This window comes from Cygnus olor, chromosome 7 (assembly GCF_009769625.2).
Source record: "Cygnus olor isolate bCygOlo1 chromosome 7, bCygOlo1.pri.v2, whole genome shotgun sequence".
Taxonomy (NCBI): domain Eukaryota; kingdom Metazoa; phylum Chordata; class Aves; order Anseriformes; family Anatidae; genus Cygnus; species Cygnus olor.
This window is the reverse complement of record NC_049175.1, coordinates 4,181,232-4,204,131: the sequence shown is the minus strand read 5'-3', so window position 1 is coordinate 4,204,131 and position 22,900 is coordinate 4,181,232. Positions and strand designations below refer to the sequence as shown.

Sequence of the window (22,900 nt, the reverse complement as noted above, 5' to 3'; positions counted from 1 at the left end):
ACTGTGCCCAGCTGATTGCTTCGCTCAGACACGTGATTTGGGTTCTTATATTAGTAATAAATCCACTCAGTTTGAACTAAGTTTGAAGTTTGGCATGTGTCAGAGTTACCGTATAATCAATAACCAAAGAATCCCACTGAGCCTGCAACAGCAGTTTGATGATTCACCAACTGTGCGTCACAGCCTTACGGACTTTGCTCTCAGACATGATTCTTACTTCACACCATGACTTGCTTTTCCTTTAGAGGCACCGAATGATTGTGCATGGGAGCTAATCTTGCTTTTACACAACACAAACAGGCAACATACCACTTCTTTCCACCCCCATCAGGCAGATCAGCCCCCAGCTTCACCCAGCTCTTCAGATATATCCGCGAGCAGCGCAGGGGCAGGAGCTCCCCGAGCTGCAGCTAGCGTACTGTCCTGCCACCGCCCTGCCTGAGGAGCATCTGCCTTCTTCCTCTGGCACTGCAGGTTGGGGCCAATATTGGGAAAAAAAACCAGATGAACACAGAATTTGCTCCACTCAAAAACTCTGACTTTACAGATGCACTTGTTCACAAAATTAAGGATTAATTAATTTGTTTCTTACTTGTGTTCTCAATGTTGCTGGACTGCAATGCCAGTCTAATCTTTCTCCAGCTTACAACGATGATCATCTTAAGAACCTGATATTTATTTATCTAAATTGAGTAAAATTTTTAATCAGAATTTAAAAACAATTTCCTGTCTGACAAAGAATGTCAAAGATCATAACAGAACGGAGAAAGGAACTCTACACAATTTTGGCTCTAATAAAAACCTACCCGAAGTCTTTGCTTTTGCTCTCAAGACAGTACAACACTGACAACTTCAATTCCTTGTTGTTGTTTTTTGGTTTTGAGTCACAGTTACTGTAGTTACTGCTAATTATTTGAAACAAAACCACTTGGCTGTAATACTAGGAGACCTTTAAAGCAAAATCCCTTTCTGCTTGCAGTGGTATCTGGCTTTTCAAGGACCACTAGGACCACTCCAACATTCCCAGTGGGAGGCAGCAACTGTTATAAATTTCCAACAATTTACATCTCCCAATCTCATTTCAGACCATCAGTGAGTCTTTTTTCACACTGAGAACCTAGAGGTCTCTCTGGTTCTCTGTCTTAATTGAAATTGCTTCCGTAGTAAATACACTAAATAATTTCATTTGTTTTTCCTATGATGGAAAGACAATATCTTCCAGAGTGAGCAAGATTAATGTCATTTGGGCCTGACCAGACGATCATAGGGGAGACTATCACACAAGAAGCAAATACCCTGCTTTGTACGCAGATGTTCACTGTTCAATTTATATCCTCAGGAGCAGCCCCTGTTCATCTTTCTACTATTGAGTTCAAAGCCAAGTCAGTAATATTTGTCTTTAAAAATATTTAAATTTATGTTTCCTGTGAGAGCTCTCTTTAGAAGATGCACATTTTAAACCAGTTTGTGAACCCCAAACTGAGGATCAGCATGCACGACTGCAGGTTGCAATCTACAAAGCCCTGAACAGGGCTCTGGGAAATGACAACATAGGCAGACAGGAGATATATAAAATCCCATAACTTTTTCTGTCCACTTAAAATGAGTAACCCCAGCACACTTGGAATGCAGATATTTCTCAAAGAAATAAGGAATATATTGAATGAGGCTGCACTTAATCGTTAGTTTGATCACATATTTCACAGAAGCTAAGTTTCTACATGAAATACTAGTACTTGAAGTTTTGCTTAAGTACAAAAGCGTGAGAGTGAACCTCTAAAATCAAGCAGATAGAGAAGAAAAAAACTCCTACTTTTTTGTGCATAAAAGAAATGCATATTCACAGCAACAAAGCATAGGTACAACAGACATACTTACTACACAGACAGATAAGAGTCAAAGAGATTTGCTTATGACTGCACAATGTCCAGGTGCCTTCTCATTTGATAATTTTTTTCCTTCCACTACATTAAGAAATGCTATGAGCCCAGTCTCCCGCAACACCTGTGTGTACAGAGGCATCTTAGAGGACCTGAGACATGTTCACTATCACATACTTGTTTCTTGGACTTCACATGTAGACTTTGATAAAAGCCTGGATTAAGTCACAGAAATATGATTCAGAACAACCAAGTTTCTAATTTCAGATCCCCACCATTTGGGTTGTATTACTGTTAAGCTACTGAACTTCATGACAATTTTTTTTTGAGTGACTTCTAATTTCTTGCATGTATTCCTCAAGCCAGGTGTTACTGGTAACTGCTAGAAAACATGATTTAGCATGTACAGATGTGTCAAGAATAACTGAGGAAAAAGAGGATTTATTAGGATATTGAAAAAGAAAATTCACAATGAGAAACAAATACCCTTGCAATTTTAATCACATAATCAAAAAAAAAGAATATTTACCTCGGCATCTGGAAAACCTGCAGACGAAACCCAATTTGACTTTTTTTTTTTTAACATGAGTAATTAAAAACTGAAATAAGTTGAGACAAAAATAACCCATAAAATGGAACTGATCTAGAAGCTTCATCAAACATGAACATTCCAACCTTTATTGAATTGCTCAGAAAAAGAGCACACGTTGTAAGGAACAATACCGCATTTGTTTGGGGAATATATTACTTAATAAGCACTCTTCAGATCCCTTTTCTGTTATTCTCTGGTCTTTCTCCCTGAATTCCCTCTCATGAAGAGGCACAAAGACTAATACAAATTAGAGCAATCTCAAACGATGAATCCTTACGATTTGTTGATTAGTCTTACACTGATACTTAAATGAACACATTTTATCCCGTAGAACTTATTTAAATACCTTGCTATCAGTATACTTTAACAGGTGTATTTGAATGTGAGCATTACAAAGGATGAAACACTAAAACACTTGTTCAGTAAGATTTCTCAGTATGGAAATTTCTCTGTGTAAGGAGAAACATTGCATACAATATCTTGTCTATTAACCAGCGTGTTTCATAATAAAACTGTCCTTGCTGGAATATTAGGAGCAAGAACTCTTAAGAGGCTGCCTGCATGCTGCAGACCAACTGGCAGGAGTTAGGAACGGATCTGGAATTTTGACCCCTGCAATGGCAATTTTATTTAGGGATAGAATTGGCTGTCCTGGAGCCAGCTTGATGGTCTGATCTGTTCATACAGTTCATGCTTTTGGTCATCCAGTCGACCAGCAGCACAAAGCTACCAGCACCCATGGAAACTGCTATCCTCATAGCTGGACTCCTCAGGAACTTCTCCGAATGCCTTCACGACATACAACCCAATAAAAGCCCTGGCAGGGAGGTACATTTGGATGCACTGCAACTCAAAAAGGAACACACTCAGGACTGCTTGCTGTAAACTGAGGAAAAGGTAACTTTGTGAGGGGCAAATGCCATTCTGAAGACTTAGCTTTCTGCTTTCCTATGAATACATGGATGTTTCCATAGCTGCCTTCCTTCTTTGTTTGTGACTTAGCTCATGTTCAGAGGGACAGATACATTACCCCAAACAACACCAAAAAATAAAAGATTAAAATTCACAGATACCAACCTCTAGTTTGTATATACCACCAAATATTCAGTTGCCCTGAGTACATATGGGGACCCTTCAGTAGAAGACAGAAAACAGCAGTAGAAATCAACATAAATCTTCTGTGGAGAATGCCAGTTCCAATTCAAGTGAAAGTGTGTTGTGCTCACCAGGAAAAGATGCTTCTCAGGAGCCACACAATGAGCTAATTCACTGTATACTTCAAATCCCCAGCAAAGCGAACATTCAGGGAGACTTACGAGCCTCATGAAAATCCCAAGCACAGAATAAGAAAACAACAGAGCTATCTTGTTGCTATAGTTGAGTCTCTGCAATTTTCCTAAGTGCTACAATAAAGGCATTAGCACAAAAACATTCCAACCCAGTGACAGAGTTTTACTGCTACATCTCTCAAAAGTCAAAATTAGTACCATGGTAACAAGGACCTGTCAAATGGCAAAAAGAACAGGCCAGATAAAGCACCTGATATTTTGGCTAGACAGAAAAAAAGCGGCAGCAGCTCAGTCATGCAACCTCATTTAGAAACACACATCCAAGTGCACAACAGTGATTGCCAAAAACGAATTTCTATTCCAGCAAAACGACATCTATTGCCAATCTATTGATAATGATAATCTGCCCCGAGTACGGTAGTGTTTCTTCTATATAGAATGGAGACCAAATGCATCAACAGCAGACACTTGAGGGGAAGGAAAAACCGAACAGCTGAGTTTAAGTTCTAGGGGGAGAACATCTCTCATTCTGCAGACTCTTCAGATGCTCCATTTTGAGATGCTTGAGAACTGCTGCCACGTGCCAAGCCAACCGGACAGAGGCTAGAGGTATAATTTTCCAGACTGCAGCTCTTTTAGAGACCTGAGTTGCTCTGATTAAACTTACAGGTGAGACAGATTTGCAGAGTCTAGGATGTCCTCCGTGGGGTCCCTTTTTCTGCAGTCAGTGAAAATGGGGCTGTCACAGACTACAGGCAAATTAATGCTGCTCACCACTTATCAATGCTAACTGTGCTTCCTTTTGGTCAAGGGGAGTTGCCAACTTGCACAATTCAGATATAGTATATATACTATAAATCTTTAGGAAAGAGAGTCTTAGTTGCAATACAGATATGGCTTGCCAGCATATCTTCCAGACAGAATTATTTATCTCTATGATAACAAAGCCTAAGTGTCCCAAGCTGTAACCATGGCTCCACTGCACTAAGATATACACCTACAGGGGAAGAGGTATTCTCTACCCTGCATAATATTGAGTTTAATTAAACCAGACAAATAAAAGTGGCTGGAAGGTGTATTATTATCATCCTTGCTTCAAAGCTACAGAAGTACAAAACAGACAGCGAAACAGTCAAGGGCACACAGTGAGAATTTGTGCTAAGAGCTGGGAAGTAAACCCAGAGATCACCTGAAATGTAGTCAGTTTCTGCATCAAAAGCAGTTTCAAAAGGTAACAGCTACAAGAAAGTGCTGCCTTTATTCTAATGAAGAATGTCAAGTGGACAGTTTTAGGACACTAATGCTAAGGGCCACTGGATAAGATAGCTGCACAGAAATGTGGTAAGAATTAAGGAATACATAAATAAAAGAGATTCTTATAACTCAGCTTCAAACTACATGAAGAACGACATTATAAAGTCCCTTTCATATGTTTATTGGGTTTTGTTTTTTAAAAAAGTTATATTTTCAATGTTGCTTTCCTTTGCTCCCTCCCATTCCACTGTCATTCTGATGGAAAGCCTATTCCAAATCCAACTGCCAATCCAATTTTTCACAATTTCAGTAATTTATTCAATTTACACCTATATACTTTTGTGATAACACCATCCTGTAGCTTTACATTTCTTCTTGTTCTAAGCTCTTTATTTATTAGCATTTACATACAACTCATAACCCTACTCCGCTTTCATTTCATGAACACCCTAAGCAAAGCTCTTCTACTCTGCTCTCATAAAACTGCCTACACGTTCTTATCACCCACTCTGCTAAATACAGGTACATTATTTGCATTTCGACTCCAGTCATAAGGGACCATTTTTGACTTGACTAAATTGCTGAAAATGTTGGGTGTAAGGCACGTGACTGAAATTTCATATGCTATTTCTTTCCGAATGCAGGCACGTTGATCATTTGGTCCCTTCAAGCTGGAGAGGTGCCATTGGCCTTGGCTGTAGCAATTTCCATTCTATACTTTCAATTCTTCTAGCTGCCTTGCCTCCACAGACAATATGAGCATTATTACTGGAAACTCAGGCAAAATGTTCATCTAGCTTTCTAGTCACACATACTCTAGAGATCATCCTTACTTTCTACCTTTTCCTTATTTGTATTGCACAGTCTTCCCTCTTTTTCTCTCATTTCTGTAAGTTTGATTTAATAATATGCCAAAATACACTTTGTTTGATCTATACCATTATTTTGAAACAAGACAGTCAAACATGCCAGATAATCAGGACATACCTTCATAGGTCTCACTCTCTTGCCTGGTGATGCTTTAATGCAACCATTTGCCAATACTCTCATACTGCAAAAACCTTCCTTAACCCAGGGTCCATTTTACTCTCAGCTTTGGTATCAGACCCACTAAGAACAGCCCTATTACTTCACAGTTATATTACAATGATAAAAGCTAAACAAATAAATGAAGTTTAATGTAAAATCCTCCAATACCATAAAGTTTTCATTTATATTTCACATACAATTAAGAGTATTAATAATTTTTCTCTTCAAATATAAAATCAAAGCACAGCAAACAGAGCCTAAGGGACCAAAAACAAGCCACTATCAAAAAGGGGTTGCTATCTCTGCTATCAAACAGCTAACACTTAGCTGCCCGTCCAAGCTATCAGAGCATTTGTTTGCTCTAGGTTCTCAATGATTGCTAAAGTACCTTTTCTGCACGGTTCTGCCCTCAGGCTCCTTTCTCCCTCTCTCTTTTATAGAGATACAGAACACTATCTTTTTCTGACAAAGCTCCCTGTATGATCTCATCCTGTCGTCCCCTTGTCTGGCCTCAGCTTGGCCCCCTGACAAAAGCAGAAGTAGCTACAAGAGCAAGAAAGTTCAGTAGCTTGATAAAGTTTTTGATGTTGTTTTCTTGAATTTCAGCACCGAAAATTGTTCCCTTTCAGGTTTTTTTTTTTTTTTTTTTTAAACGAACACTGACTGGTGAATTCTGTTTTACTTAAACAATGGACCTTAAAATAAAACTACCACATAACTTAAAATTTTGTACAGGAAGGGCAAAAGCAGAAGATACCATGCCCAGAATACGTTTAGATACCCAAGCAGGCACTATTCTGAAAGAAAAACTCAGGCAGAGAGCTAGAAAGCCAGGAATACGCAAACACCCATGCACTTGCATACTAAGCGCAACTGAGGTTGCTGTAGTTTGAAAGTAAATGAGCATGCAGCCAACCTGCTGTGCCATTCCCTATAGGTGTCACAACAAGGCAAAGGAATTTGCCTTGGAAGGTTTGGGGAGCAGCTGTCACCAAAAGAGAGACATGTATTTTTAAAGGCTTTGTCATTTGTCTTCAGGGTGGGAAACGCTGTATTTGACCTCCTGCTGAGGCAGCAGCCCAGATGCAGCAGCATGGGCTAGAAGAATAAAAGGAGGCATCGCTATTATTTCAGGTACAAACACCAGAAAGCAGAGACAAAAGGCACAGTCATTAAACCATCATTACTATTTAAAAGCACATAGACAACTTAATATTTTTCATGCCACACAGGTCTCCAGCCTCAAGGCATTCTCTGAAACAATTCACATTAGCTAATTGTTGACTATCTCAATGGCCAAGTAAAACACAGCAGACAAAAAAGCACAACATCAAATACTGTCTCAGGAACACTAGACTGTCCTGTTCTGTTTGGGAAACGCTACAGAGCTGACAGCTCTTGGTCTGTTCCTGTGGCTTCCTCCTGCTAAGGCTGTGCCACCTGAGAAAGCTTCTGTCCCCCCGGCTCCAGCTGTCCATCTCCCCACATCAGGTGTGCTCTGATCTGCCTTCCGCAGCTCGAGTAATCATTGCCTAACCTCTTCAGCTTATGTGAGGTGGGTTAGCAGGCAGCTACCACTACAGCTTTTTAAGCCAAGTGTCATGAAACCAGGTGTGGCTGACTGCCTGAGCCAGGGGTGTTTCTGGGCCTGCTGAGCAGCCAGCTGTGCCGCCCTCTGGCTTCTGGCTCCAGCCCTGTCCCACCAGGGATAACCAAGGCCATCTGGTACGGCCACGGGGACCCTAACTCTCACCTGGGCCCAGCAGAGAGAAACAGATGAACAGAAGATGACCAGCAAACACTTAGCTGGCACTTTGGACCTGGGGTGGTCCCTCCTGCTGCGCTGACCAGAGCTGTAAAGCCCGAGAGCCACGGGTCACTTGCGGTGTCCCGGCCTCCAGGACGTCAGTCAACAGGCCTTGTCCTAGGCAGCATAGTGGCACTAACAGTGAGTGGTCCTCAAAAGGGTTTGGTGCAAATACTTTCCCCAGTGTTCACCTTCTCTAATTTGGTTTAATTAGAAAAGTGTTTTGTTTTGTTTTTCTCCTAATATTTCAGTGCACCAGAAACAATGCAACACAGACTAAAAACATTTCTGGAGCTATCCCTTTGGTAGCATTAAATCCCTACTTGGAGGAATGAATTCAAGCCACTGTAAATTCCCCTTAAGCATGGAGGAAGGGAAAAACGTTCTTATTCATTAAAAATAATGCCATTTGGTATCTACATGAGAAAGTGACTGGAAGAAGTGTTGAAGGTGTCTTCAACAGATGTAACAAGGAAAAGAATGAGTTACTCAAATCCATATGCAAGAACCGTTGACAACTTAAGCAAATCGTGAAAGGCAGCTTTCAATGATACGCACCGTTTAAAAAAATAAAGAAAAACACTCAACTTTTTAATGATAACTGAATGAGGGACCAGATCCACTGTTGCTTTAGAAATCAGAAAATGTTAATACATTCAGATGTTGAAATTAACAGTTTCAGAAAAAAATCAAGATAGTCTGAAACAATCTCACATTTGTAATCCTCACCTGTCAGTCTTTCAAGCTGCCCGTTCAATGATGTAGCTCTCACAGGTCATATGTGAAGGTGACACCCTTAGAGTAGGTGTTATATGTGACATTTCACCAAAATGCATTATGGCGTGCCCTGAATTTTGACTACTTAATACAGACAAAATAAGCACTGCAAAACATGGTGTGGGTGGGCATGATGAAACCCCAGGAACAATTGGTGAAACAAGTATATACATGGTTAACCTAAGGTAGCTGTGAAACCTGATATGTAAGATCACTGGAAATAAATCATTTGCACATCCATCTGGGAAGTAGGAAGGAAAGCAAATGACTGAAAAGAAGGTTTTTAATACACTGAGAGAAGAGCTCATGATTTCATTACAATTTTCCCAGTATTGTATCAATTAACAATGGAAAGACTGAAATCTGTACAGATTGCTAGAGTAGTGAGTTGGACAAAAAAAAAAAAAGGTAGATATTCCCCCCAAATAATTATTTGTATAAATGAAACACTGAAACTGGGCTTTTCTAGGATATGACTGACCAACCAGTGGCTTTCAAGGCTATCCTCTCATGCCTGCTCCAAACAAAAAGGATTAAACATGAAAAGATCCAAAGACTACCTTACCTCCACTAACACACTGATAGAGACCTCACACCTCAGAGACTAACACACACTCAGTAAGAACTTCCAAGAACAAAGGTATGACTACTTTTACTAGGTATATTTTCAAGGGAAAGAAAAGTCTCAGTTAATGCATTCATAGCAAGAAATCCTCAAACAATCCTTAAAAAAAAAAAAGAAGCCAAGAAGAGAAGTGGTAGCTAACTATTGGAGAAACTTGCTATAAATTCAGAAAAAGGGAGATTGTGACTGGTCAACTGAAGGTTTTATCTTCCACACAGCTTTCCCAAAAGAAAATTAGACAGTTCATTGGACATTTAGTAAAACTAATAATCCCTTCCCATACAAAGGATTAATTAGTCCATTGAATATGTCATGATGTGAAAGCCACTTTGCACAAGGAACTGCTTAGAGCAGTTAGAACAAAAGATAGCCACAAGTGAAATAAGTTTGAGGCTGGTAAGGACCAGAAAGTTACACGAAAATAAATGCTACCAACACGTAATCAGTTGACTACAAATTACTACTTCGGAAGAAGGTAACCTTTTCTGACATTCTAAAACTGGGACTGTATACCAGTTACTAACTAGAAAAGTTAACTGTTCCATTCCAGAGTGTATATATCTGCCCTTTTTTCAAGTCAGTACACATTATCTTGACACTTATCAGCTAAAAAAAGAAGAACCAAAATTAAACTTTCCAGTTAAATAAAACACAATGTGAGAAGCAGAGACTCCCGAGTGCATTTTATACTTTTAACAATACAGGAAAACAATAGCAATAGACCATAATCATTGATGTCCTACCCTATCAGAGCACTGTAACAGATAATTGCCATAAAACACTAGGAAAAAAAGTGCTACGTAGTATTATCTTAATAGCGTTGTTACCTATTCTTGGCTTGAAATTCTGTAGTGAATGAACAGACCTACAAGAAACTGTGGTACTTCTTTGCACAGACATACGCAGTCCAGGAATAAAAGTTTGACAACAGATGTTTCAGACTCTTACAGAATGAACATAAAAGATACAGAAAGGCTGACATACAACAGAAAATCAATGGTTTACCAAGATGGAGGGATCTGAGTATGCTCATTTCCTCCCTAATATTATTGAACATCAGTGTTTCTGGAAGTTACGCTTCATCTATAAGATCAAACAAGGCTATGAACAGCACTAGTTGGGTAAAATGTTAATTCCCAAAGCCAATCATCCTCAGAACAGCATACCACTGAAATGCTAAAATCTGCAGCACTGCTACCACAGAACATTTGGTTGTTTTTTGTTTTTAAAAAAGCAATACAGTAGCAAGTAGTATTTATTCAGCATATAACCATGCAAGAAATCACTGATATACTAAAAAATGTTTTTCCTACCGGCTGATTTTGGAGTGAATTTGTCCCTGTTGGCTGCACATACTGCCAGTAGCCTGTATCCAAGATCCAAGTCAAATCCTTGCTGAGCTGCCACTCGACTAACCACCTGCAGAGGGAAATAAAGAAAGCTTCATTAAAGGTTACTTGAGCTCTTTGCAAAGTTACTTTAACCTGCTTATCAGCACAAATGTTAGACAACTGAATCTGCTGTTGCAATATCCACAGCACAAACGTGATACAAGGCACTGTTCCCCCATAGTTACCAGTGCAAGCACAGCAAAGAGAACACATGAATCTCTTCTGGTGATCTCGTTATTTGACCATGTGCCAGAAGAAAGGCCTGACGGTTCATTTGAAGTTGGAAGGAAGAAGCTTTTCCAGAAAATAGTGCAGGAGGACCATATGCAAAGATTATACAGAATATATTTCACTATACTTGAGAATTTGTGATGAAAAAATCTCCTAAGTCTCTGTCCCTGGGTCACAAATAGTTACTGGCCTTGTTCTGAAGAGCACTGCCCACATCCCCTAGGTTAAAATGCCCTCCTCCTCATTGATGTAGTGTTCTCCTCTGCTGTGACCAGTGTCACAGTTGCTGCATTTCAACAATACAGTATTGCAAAGCCCATTTACTAGACTTCTAAAATAAATAGGCCTGTGCCTATTTGACAAACACATAAATACGAAAAGAAGGGTTTTTTGTTTGATTGTTTGGTTGTGTTTTTTTTTGATTTCTCCTGGTAAATGGGAGCTGATCTAGAAGGAATCTAAATTTCTTGTAGGACTAGCTAAACTAGGCAAGTGAAAGACTGGGGTCAAGGATGAAAAGTAGTCAACTGTTTCTCCAAGCCAGCAACGCAGCTATCAGCCAAGAATGTATCCTCATAAAAATCTGCATAGTATAAACACAATACTGTGGTCACTCTGGGCAAACTATGCTACAGTTATATACAGCAGAGCTTTTACATTGCCTTCTGGTTGCACAGGATGACTTCAGACTCAGAGGCATGGATAAAAACATTATTCTTAACACTTCCATTATCACTTTGCATTAAACCAGTGGTCAAAGAACTCCAAAGGAAACAAAACACCATTTCCTTGGGTGAAGCAAAACAAAGTCCCAATCCTAAACAGCTTACAATACAACAAAATATCCTTTTCCCACCCCTATTCTGAAAGCTTATTTCTAAATCAGTGATAGTGCAATTACCTGTGCCCAGCACTGACTTCCCAAAGAAGCAACAACAACTTAAAACAGTAAGGCACCAAGATATGCGATAACCTACAGATAGTAAATAAATGCAGTATTCTGGCCTACCTACTGAACATTATTACATGAACCTTATTATTTTGAACTTTCTTCCATTATCCACTTTCCCTAATTAACAGTAAAGAATTGGACTTCTCTCTTAAGAAAGAATTATCATGGATAATGTTCCTGGTTAGATTTTTGTTGTTGTTGTTTTTCCTATTAATTTAGAAATTACAGATTCATCTGAATTTATCAAGTGGGAGTGACTCTTCTCTATCCTTTTTAATCCTCTCAATCTCAAAATAGAGCAGTAGAGAGCTTCAGGGGAATCAAATGAGAATTCAGGATAATCAATACAACAATACACAACCGAAGAACACTGTTTTATCTCCTGTTTCTCTTTACAATTAAAATTGACTAAGTTGTAGATAGGAAAGAAAAATAATTTGGGAGGAAAGTTGCAATTATTTTTGATAAGTCACAAAACAGCCAACTTGATAGATCAACCTTTAATCTTTTACACACAACAGTCTGATGGTTCTTTAAATCCTCATTAAGAGGCTGGGTCCAAACTTGCAACATTTAGATAAAAATAAAAACAAACAAAAACAAGGAAAAGAGCAACAGGAAAAAAACAGGATATTTCACACTTCATGAAAAGTCAGCAATAGGAGGTAAGACTGGTGGTTTGCTGTGAGATCCAAGGGACACTGATGTTTAACTGTTCCTTTTCCTACTTCCAGTATCACCACAGTTCAGCCACTGACAGGTACACACTAGACAGGGGTACCACACCAGAAGGAAGCAGACAAAGATCCTTTTTAAAAAATAAGTCTTGTTAAAGGCTTCTGAGAGCACTGTGCCATTAATGTGTAAACATTATTGAAATTTCTTCAGGTACCATCCAGTACCATCATAAAGCAACTCGCCTCAGGCTTAGGCCTGCAAAAATAAAGGAGAAAGGACACTCCCATTTTCTATTTTGAAAAAAGCATATGATCATCAAACTACCCATTCTGAAACTGATCAGGAATGAAGGTAGATACACCTGCTCTTCAGTGAGAGCATGATAACTTAAAAAAATGCATCATATATGCTTTATATATATCATATATACCATATATGCGAACATATGCTTAGTTCATTGTAAAGTGTGCAGCTGTGAATACAGAGATACCATTAGCCAGTGGTCAAGTCAGAACTCTGAACTGACATCCTGCTAATTATGCAAAAAAAAATCTCTATGATAATACAGGAAATAGAAAAATCATAAACTCCTGAGCCCAGAAAAGCTGATCTATGATTGCAATGTCTTCACTAAAGAGGCTGGAAAGCCTGGGCTAGTTTGGGTCCTAACAGCAGGCCAAGGCCTACTCTGTTACACTTTAGTTCAACGGCAGTTAACTTCTCTGAATTTCCTCTACCAGTCAGAGAAAACACTGTTATGTACCCTGCCATGTCTGATGGAAAGCAGAGGTCCCCAGTGTTGACCATACCCTGGTGGCCAAAGGACCATCTTGTGCAGGCCCACACGGCATGGGTCAGCAAGCACGGCAAGTGGGTTACCAAAGAGAGAGGAGGCAGAACCTGAATTTGTTAGTCTAGAGAAGCCAGCCAATCAACTGTTACTTTTTCCTCAAGTTTTTCACCAAAAATGTGAAGGAAAACAAATTAAAAAATCACTTCTGTTAACAGAAAGAAATCTAAACTCAAGAGTTTTTCCACAGAAAAAGAGGACAGAAAAACATCCTGCTCTCAAAAGAGTAACAGCAAAACCAGCAACTACCTAATTGAAAACAAACATTTCTAATAAAATTTCCATTTTGCAAAAAGAGTTATTTTCCACCCGTATTTTTCTCCTACCCAATCCAGTAAGGCTGGAAGAGGCCACATGAAGCAAACTGCTCCAGCAGTGCTCAGGAGTGCGTACTGGGCCCTGCTGCTCTCCCAGCCTTCAGATGTTATGTACTGCTCCTCATAGATACAGCAGGTCACTTTTTTTTTGGTCCAGTTTCTTCACAGGCTCAAAAATTTTTGCATTAATTGTATTTTAAAGTCCTTCTATCAACTGTAACAGCTGAAGACTTACTTTTATTTTAAACTGCAAGATGAACAGAGCGGTTTGTACACCCTGCAAAGATCGTGTTGCAGGTTACCCACCGGTGCACAGAGACATTGCCTCATTTCTTACACTGCTCACTGCGTACTGAGAAGGCCTTCCTCCTGTGAACCTGCACGCCAGGGATTTCCTATTCTTTTAAATATTAAAACACTGGGATTCTCAGAAACAAGATGACAAATGCATCATAGGAATATGATCCAGAAAATGCAAAGAATCAAATAGAAACCAGTTGGTAAATTTAATATATTCAGTTCAGCAGACCCTGATGATATTTACCTTAGAGTGCCTCAAAGGAACCAGCCTGGGCAAACCTTGTAACTGCTAATGATTATCTTCAGGAATTCATTCAAGGCAGAAGCCTTAGAAGCACATCAAATGTCTGTTTTTGAGACGGTGAAAAGGTGAACCTTAGAAATTACAGTTACCCAGACTGATAACAAAATAAATTACTAAACCAATATTATGCAAGTAATACAGAAAATCATCATGAATCCATCAGCACAGTGCAGTTTTCTTCTCTGACAAGTTAACTGGCCTTGTAAGTGTAAGGAAAGTACTAGATGACATGTATCTTAACTCTAACATGCCTTTTGACATTGCCCTACAAGACACTGTCATAACAGATGAACATGGCCTAGATGACGTTAGTATAAACTTTACTCAGATTATTGATTAATAGTCCTCTGTCAAATCATAACTTGTCCTGGATACAGGCCATTTCTATGTATTCAGTTTTGACTTGGACAATGAAACTGGGTAACTTGCAAAACTTCAGATGATGACATGCAGAGGAGTCTGCAAACACTTAAGAGAGCAGGGTGAGAGTTTAAAATAATCTTGATAAACTGGAAAAGTGTTCCAAAAATTAAACACGTATGAAATATTATAAATGGATAGAGAAATGAGATGCCCAAACAGAAAATTAAGCATAACTGGTTAGGCAGAAATACTGAGGACATGAGTTCGGAGGTCAACAGCAAGTATATGGTTTTGAAAGTAAAGCTCTAAAAAATGTATCAATAACTTGATTTTAATCTAAGAAGAGAAAATTGGCAGAAGATACGAGGTTAGGCTTCAAATACACAGAAAGCATTCTTACAGGTGATGTGAATCAATTGTCCCTTGTGTATACAGAATATGTAACTCGAATTCATCTGCTCAACGTACAAGTGACTGGGATAAATATTGGAAAATTTTTGAGATGTTAAAGACCCTCAAACAATGGAACAGTCTGTCAATCTCTCTGGAGTTTGGGAGTGGGGCAATTTTTAGTAGACTACACGGTATCTTTAAGACATCCAATGCGTCATAGGAATATGATTCAGAAAATGCAAAGAACCAATTAGAAGATCATTGGTAAAGTTAATATATTCTAGTCAGTAGACCCTGATGAAATTTACCATAGGGAAAAAGAATGGACACAATGTCCCCTTAAGTCCTTCCCAAGCCAAATCTCAGCAATTGCTGACATCTATTGCTGACTGGAGCCACTCAACTCTGCTTGAACCCCACCCCAGGAACACTCCCAAGTTTGAAAACTCCTGTGATTTAGATCCTAACTCAGGTAACAGTACTCTGATCAGGCAGGATCGAATCAACATGGTTTCAATTACCCATTCAATGTTATGGTTAAGTGATCTGATACCCACTTGCAAACATACTTGGGCTTTCTCTACTGCAAATTCAAGTTCAGCACACAGGCAAAAATTCAGACAACACACAGGTGGCACCATGTGTTCAAACAAGACTTCATTTTGCAATGTTGTAAGCATGCATCTTAGTTGGTCTACGCACACATGCTATGAAATTCAGTTGAAATTCAGTAGCAGATTAAAGAAAGAAAAGCATTTGCCAATGATACCACAGTCCAAAACTGGGATACACACTCAGTAATCCTCTATGTTATTTTACAGCCTTATTTCCTAACATATTTCCTATTTAATCTAGCAACACCTAGCTTTTATTTTAATGGTGGTACAGTACTGATGACTATTTCAAGTTCTGTCTTTAAAGTAACACATACCTTATTTGCAACCAAACTTTAATCTAATAGTAACCACCAATAAGAAAATCTGATTTCCAAAAACCTTTCAAATCTTTAATCTGGACAGTACTGCATTCATACCTGACATTTCACACTCACCACCTGTGACACAGCTCTGCAGAGTTCCAGATGGCTGAACTCTCAGAGTCACTGACAGTATGAGCAAAATTATTAGAGTTAAGTTTTAATAATGGAAAAAGCAGAGAAATTCAGCTACCCACTTCTTTCTCTGCTGAATTTAACTCCAATACTTTGTTTTTATTGCTGCTGTTTTTCCCCTTTTGCAAGACTAAGGAGCTACACCATGGCAAGCTCCCCTCCCTGCCCCCCTTGTCATCACACCACGAAGTACTGGAACAATGTAGCTCTTAACCTAACAGGCCTGTTAATCAAGAGGGTTATATGGCTGCTTATTACAAAACTCCCTTCCCATTATGTTGCACTTTCAAAGAATCTCTTAACTAGCAGCAGTCAAGAGCACCCCCCCCTGCTGGCATCAGAATGAATTTTTCCAATTCAATTTGCTGGCTGCTCAAAACTAAAAATGCCAGCTGATTGCTAGTTCAGACAGCTCTGTGTTCAGCCACTTGTGCGTACTTGAAATTATCTGAATGCAGTTTGAAGACTACAGCAGAAATTTTGTAATTAGAATTCTGCAATGTAGATGGTAATTTTTCCCCCTCGGTAACACACAGAGATCAGATAAACAGGAAGCAAATTGAAGAATTTTGCAACATGAATGGTGATCTGCTTCAAACAGAAAAAAGGGAAAAGGAGGAAGATATCTTTGTGATCTGAAGTCCTGGTCTGACAAGACTCTTACATTCTAGTTACAGAAGAGCTGTCTCAACAATGCAGACAATCAAAGCAGGTGAGTGAAGTTATACATCGTCAGCCAGTTTCTGGCTCGTGATGCTTGAAAACAGACATTAAGTAGGTTCTGAAAATGTAAAAGACCCTATTCAAACTACGGTTTTCTTAAATCTATTTCCCATTGAATTAGGTGGATAAGGACTGTATTTTCAAAATAAAATTAACTACTATACCTGCTGTCTACTTCTTGGTCACTTCCTGAAAAAATGCAGCAGACCATGCAGAATAAGGATACCTGCTCCTTTACTTCCTCCTCCTCTCCTATGCATGTCTCTAACAAGCATAAGCATAGAAGAGAAGGTTCCCATACTTAATCACCTCCATCTGAAATTTTCTCCCAGAGGAAAAAATGCAAGGATTTCACTTTAATAAAGCCAGCTGATCACTGGGTCACTGCAATACCATTGCCACCTGAGTCCTGACAGGTTTTGAACAATGATATGGATGAAACATACAGTCATCACACAAAGAAAGTGATACAGAAATACAAAAAGCATTTTAATTTTGACAGCAACACATTTCAAAAAAAAAATACTTTAAAGCTGTAAAACAACCCATGCGTTGACTAGCAAAATCAAGTTTAAAAAAAGGGCTTTAGGATATCATGAGGTCATACGACAGCCAGTAACACTGAGTTACTTGGTAGCATTACGAGCTGCTCTGGGGAGGAGCGTTCTGTGCCTGCTGACTGTACTCCGACAGTACAGCATGTACACAGCCCCAAAGTGCTGTGATGCACTGCAAACACAAAACGTATGTCTAACAAATGCATGGAGAGAGGATGACGGAAGCAAGATTTCTTCCATGTGAACTTATTGCTCTAGTCTTGGGATACAATGACCAAATGCAACATTTGTAGGGCTCTAATGGGCAGCTGCATCCTGCTGTTTTCTAGGTATAGATGTGCTGAACCAACTCTTCCATCTGCAATTACTCTAATTCAGATCTTAACCTGATTTGAAAAGTGACTTTTGATGTCACATGCTGATTTTTGATTATGTACTTTCTGCATTAAGCAGAATGAACCCAGCCAGGTGTGAAGTCAATGTAGCAGCAGATACCTTGTGAACACATTAGCTTCACTTTGTTGTTTTTGCTGTCTGAGGCATCCTGTTGTGGAAACCCGACGTTATTCAAAGATATGGCTCTTGTTCTATTTTTTTTTAATGAACTATGTTTAATTACATATTGTCTGAGCTAAAAAAGGATTTCTGTATGATGAAACTGACAGCAGCTTTTTTGTTCTTAAAATGACCTGAAAAATCTCAACAGCCTGAAGTCCAGGATTTTCTGAGGAGAAATGCAATTAAAAATGGTATCGTACCATGTATCACTATCACTAAAAATGAACCTATAGGAGATAGTTCCACCCATAATGTTTTTTCAGCGATTTTCTTCAGTATTACAGAGACCTAGTAAGAGCTACAAGCAGTACAAAAGATTTCATTTAAAACTGTGATCTTCAGAGAGAGTACAGGTAGGAGTGCAGCTTTGGGTGTACTTTTTCTTTTAATTTAAAGAGGAAATAGTTGTTAAACAAATATGCATGAATATCTCACATCTGATTACTGAGGTAGACCCACCATTCAGAGATGAAATCTTGACCAGTAAGATAGCTGGGAGAATAAATACATTTTTAATGAAAGACTAAATGTTGCTTTTTGTGGGCAAACTGGGGTAGGAATTGCCATCTTTCAGATGAAAAGAGGCCCTAGGTCTTAACCATGGTGGTCAGACACCCCATTTTTCACAAGAGACGCTCTATTACATTCAGTGCTTTGGCCAACAGCCAACTCAGGTAAGCACATCCTGTTTTCCTAAATTCCTCCTACCGTCCAAAACTGTCCTGGTGTTAGGATTTCATTTGACCGACCCTGTAGGTACAGTCAGAGAGTAAGTACACACAGCTGTGCTTCTTTTCCCCCTTTTATTTCCTTTTCAGGCACGCTGCTGCAGACCTCTAAAGAACGATGAACTCCGTGCATTGTAACGCTGAAGCACAGTGAGAGACCAAAGCAGTGCCTTTATTGTCCTTCCCTGAAAGCAGCTGAAGACAAGCCTGTAAATCTGTCCATTTTGCTCTCAGCTGTCCCCTGGTTTCCATTTTTACTGCAGCACAGACACAAAAGGTAGCCATGCCCTCCGTGGGATCATTTACATGTTAAACTGTTCAGCAAGAGCAGATCTATGGGATGAGACTAGGGTGGATCTGCAAAAAGGCAGAAAAGAGTGAGACAACCTTGTCCAGCCAAACCAGGGTTATTTTTCTAACTGCTGTGTAGTAATATAAGCTATTTATTTTAAAAAAAAGTAAGGTAGTGCCATATGCAGCAGGTTTTCAAATAAAAATAATCCCATTCCTAAACTTATCAATAATACTAGTCTTATCATAAAATAATCTCATCCCAGAGTGCTTTATTAACTATGAACACTAGAATCAGAAACTGTTGTGGAAAGTGGAGGCAATTTTACAGCTCCCTCTAACACTATGCAAGAGCTAGTCACAAACCAAAAATCATATCCACTGCAATTTCAATAATTTCAGAATGAAGGATTTCCATGATCATCATTCTTTTTTTTTTTTTTTTTTTTGCCTATGGACAGTTTTCGTTGTTTTCAAAATAACTACTCTTGAAGAATAACACCCAGCTTTCCTTGGCAAGTTAGAAAGGAGTTTATTGTCCCTGAGAAAGGACATAATTTGTTTACGTGTGCTCCATCAAAGCTGCTAAAGGCAATTTTTCTGTAGCCTGTAAATGGCAGGAAAGGAAACACATTCAAAGCTGACCCCTCCCTCTTTGACTTTTTATTTATCTGTTTAAATGTTTTTGTTTGTTTTATAAACTTATATTACCTGCTCACTTTGTTTATTTTATATACCAGGTGAACATAAAAAGGTAAGCTCTTAAACTAGCGTCCATCGGACCTGTTTGAACATAATGGCGATGAATGCGCAATCACACTTTTTGTTTTTTTCTTACAAGGGTCTCAGCTTTCAAGGCGTAGTTCATGAAAATATAATTTATTTTTATAGCATTAAGATGCCACAGGTTTACCCACGTGCCCTAAACCTTTCCTCTTTAACTGTTTGCACTTCACATTTTCTTCTTAGGCCTTGATAGCATCACTGTCAGTTCTTGAAATAACTAGCTGAAGTTATTTCACCTCTACAGAAATAATCATTAAAAGGTTTCTACATAACAAATGCAGGGCATTTAACTAGCTAAACAAAGCCTGTTAACAGGCTTTAACTGACAGCTGTCTGTCTGGTAAATTTTCAGCTGCCATAACAAATCCTGAGTTTGTTTTTGAGATAAGAATACCCACACCTATTATTCTGCATAGATATAGATCACTGGAGCCTAGAAATATCAAGTTTAACTCCAGTAGTATCACGTACTGATACACAATAATTATCTACTGCTCATAGCCAGTATGTATACTGTGCACATCTATTACACACAAAAAGAAAAAAGAACACTGGACATGTGTTGATGTTGCACGTGCTCTCTGTTTTGCACATGCTCTCTGTTTAGCTAAGTTACGAAATTTTCCAGTCACTAAGGTTTCCGTAAGTGGTAGCATTAAAACGTAAGCACAGGAAACCTTCTGTGACAGCCTATCGTAGATGTTATTATCAAAAGAAGCAATTCTGTAAGTGAAGCTGGAAGCTTTACTGCTGATGCCCAACCAGAATATTTCCAAGACCATTCTTCTGCATCCATTCAGGTTCTGTTAGACTGGCAACAGGAATAAAAACATACTGTTGTTATAAAGTGAATCAGACATTACCAAGAGTGCGGACAAGAAGATGGTGCATAGAACAAACAGAATTACTTCTTAAGAACCACTCCTTAGATTAAAACATAATCAAGATTTTGAGTGCCTTTTCTTTTTATTAATATGATTAATTCTACTTGGTTAATTTTTGCAAAAATATCGTAGAAACGACTTGACTGAGGCAAAAAATCTGTTATACCTGCAGAGCTACCATTAAATTGGCTATTCATAATACAACAGATGTGTTTTGATGCTCTGTCATTACATCTGATGCATTTAAACTTTGATGTGTGTGAATGGATGGTTTGTTCATTCCTGAGACAGCTTGCCCTTCTGCAGCCATGACATTAATATATTTCAATTTGGATTAGGATATACTGTGTTACCCTCTAGTAGGATATGATTTCATATCTTTTGACGGTTCCAGGAACAGTTTAGTGTAGTGCTTTTTCCCTGGTCAGAGAGCTAACAGAATAGTGTCATAAGAGAAAAAAATCCTTCTGTACACTAAAGAGGAGGAGCCTTATAAGCAAGCGTCTTTAGTATTTACAGCTTTTCAGAAATAAATGCACTTGCCCTTAGGAATCCATGGAACTCAAATGTTATAATGATGGTAGAGACTACTTGTTTTAAAAAGCATATCCCAAAAGTATGAGAATTTTAAAGTAATCTTTTTGAAGGTCATTTCAAATACTGGCAAAATAAAACAATAATCCTGCTCTAGTGGTTGAACATACTTTCATACAGATTTTTCATTTTTCTTTTCTTTTAGCATAATCTTCACAAAGAAGAACACTGATAAACTTTGTCAGTATTACTAAAAATTGGCTCTTGGTAGTACAGAATATGCCACTAAGCAAACTAACGTTAAATTTACTCGTGATATTCCAGTGTTTCAGGTGCCCTTCTCTTTATTATTATTATTTTTTAATTTCTGAATAATTGCCCTGTAAACAGACTTAATTTTTATACATTTTAAACATTTTTATTAAATAAAGGTAGATAAATTTTCCTGTAAGATGAGTAAACAAGGAGCCTTAACATCCACCCTTGATATACCTGGAAGAAAACTGTTTAAAAAGAGGCTATATATAAAGCAAGCTCAGATAGAATGATTTTTTAAAAAGGAAAAAAAGGAGACCTTGCCTACTGTACTGCTATGCATTAGGAAGAACCAGAAATTATCACACTCTTGGGTTGTAGCAATGTAAGAAACAATATTTAATGGGAAGTAGGAAGAAGTATATACACTGTGAGAAATGAAAGAATACCTTAATTAGAGGAATTTTACTATTAGGAACAAGAAACTGTTCTATTCCTTACCATTTATATGCATTCTACATATCCTCTGTATTTATCATCTAACACAAAACAAGCCAACAGGTTAAGTTCCTGTGTTTTTTCCTTGCTAGGAGTATAATGAAATTACATGATATGATAAAGATGATGCTGCCAGTCAGTTCCTACGCTGCAGATAGTGCTTTATTCTGTAGCAAGCTTGGGAATTCATGCCACCCAGTTCACAGTTCAGGGAGGACTATGAAGCAAAGCAATACATGTTGTTCAAATGCTAACAGTCCTTAGACAATAAGGATTGTTTTTTCTTTCCTGCTTCTCAGGAAAGAAAAAAAAAAAAAGTATTTTCATTTCCATGTACTCTGCTAACAAGATAATGTGTGTTTTCTCTCACTGTTTTTCAGGGAGCATTTCTTTCTCTCTTTCCTTTTGCTCTGTGAGGACAGTGAATCACTAGCAGTCAGACCTTATTTCGACCCTGCACTTGGGCAGGACTGCAGGTCTGCTTATGTAGAAAGAAAAGATTTAAACAGCAAGGAAGTCGCAGGTCAGATTTACAGTGTTCTAGCATAGGTCTGCAGAGAAATACTGTGTTTAGGTTGCCTAAGCATGCTTGAGTTGGATGTCTCCTTTCCTGAATGCTAACCTCAAAATGCTACCTAAGTTTCTAAAAAGTATAAATAAAATGCATTTATGGTCACACACCACAACCATCGCGTTTATTCACGGTTGAGGTTATATATCAAAGGTAACTTTCACTTCACACACAACCTTTAAGCATCATATATTTGGACTCTACTAACATTTCTGATTTTTTTTGTTTCTGTTTTTCTGTTTGGAAGTACGATATACGCCTTCTTGTATCATTGGATTTATTCAAACTTTTTGGCATAGAAATCTGAGGGGTGCTATACACTTGAGCACACTAAGATGGAGCCATTCCTTAACATTTGGATTTCTGCAACTA

At 38.5% G+C, this 22,900-nt stretch overlaps 1 protein-coding gene across 19 annotated transcripts in view; it reads right to left on the bottom strand.

Moving 5' to 3' along the window:
• Positions 1-22,900, bottom strand: part of ZMIZ1 (zinc finger MIZ-type containing 1) — a 347,687-nt gene that overhangs the window by 119,106 nt on the left and 205,681 nt on the right. For all 19 annotated transcript variants that reach the window (XR_005821723.1, XR_005821724.1, XM_040564327.1 and 16 more), the window contains one exon: positions 10,567-10,672. Coding sequence is in view for 17 of the 19 variants with exons in the window: in XM_040564327.1 (XP_040420261.1) it covers positions 10,567-10,672 (106 nt within the window). In the remaining 2 variants the exon portion in view is untranslated. The remainder of the gene's footprint in view (positions 1-10,566; positions 10,673-22,900) is intronic.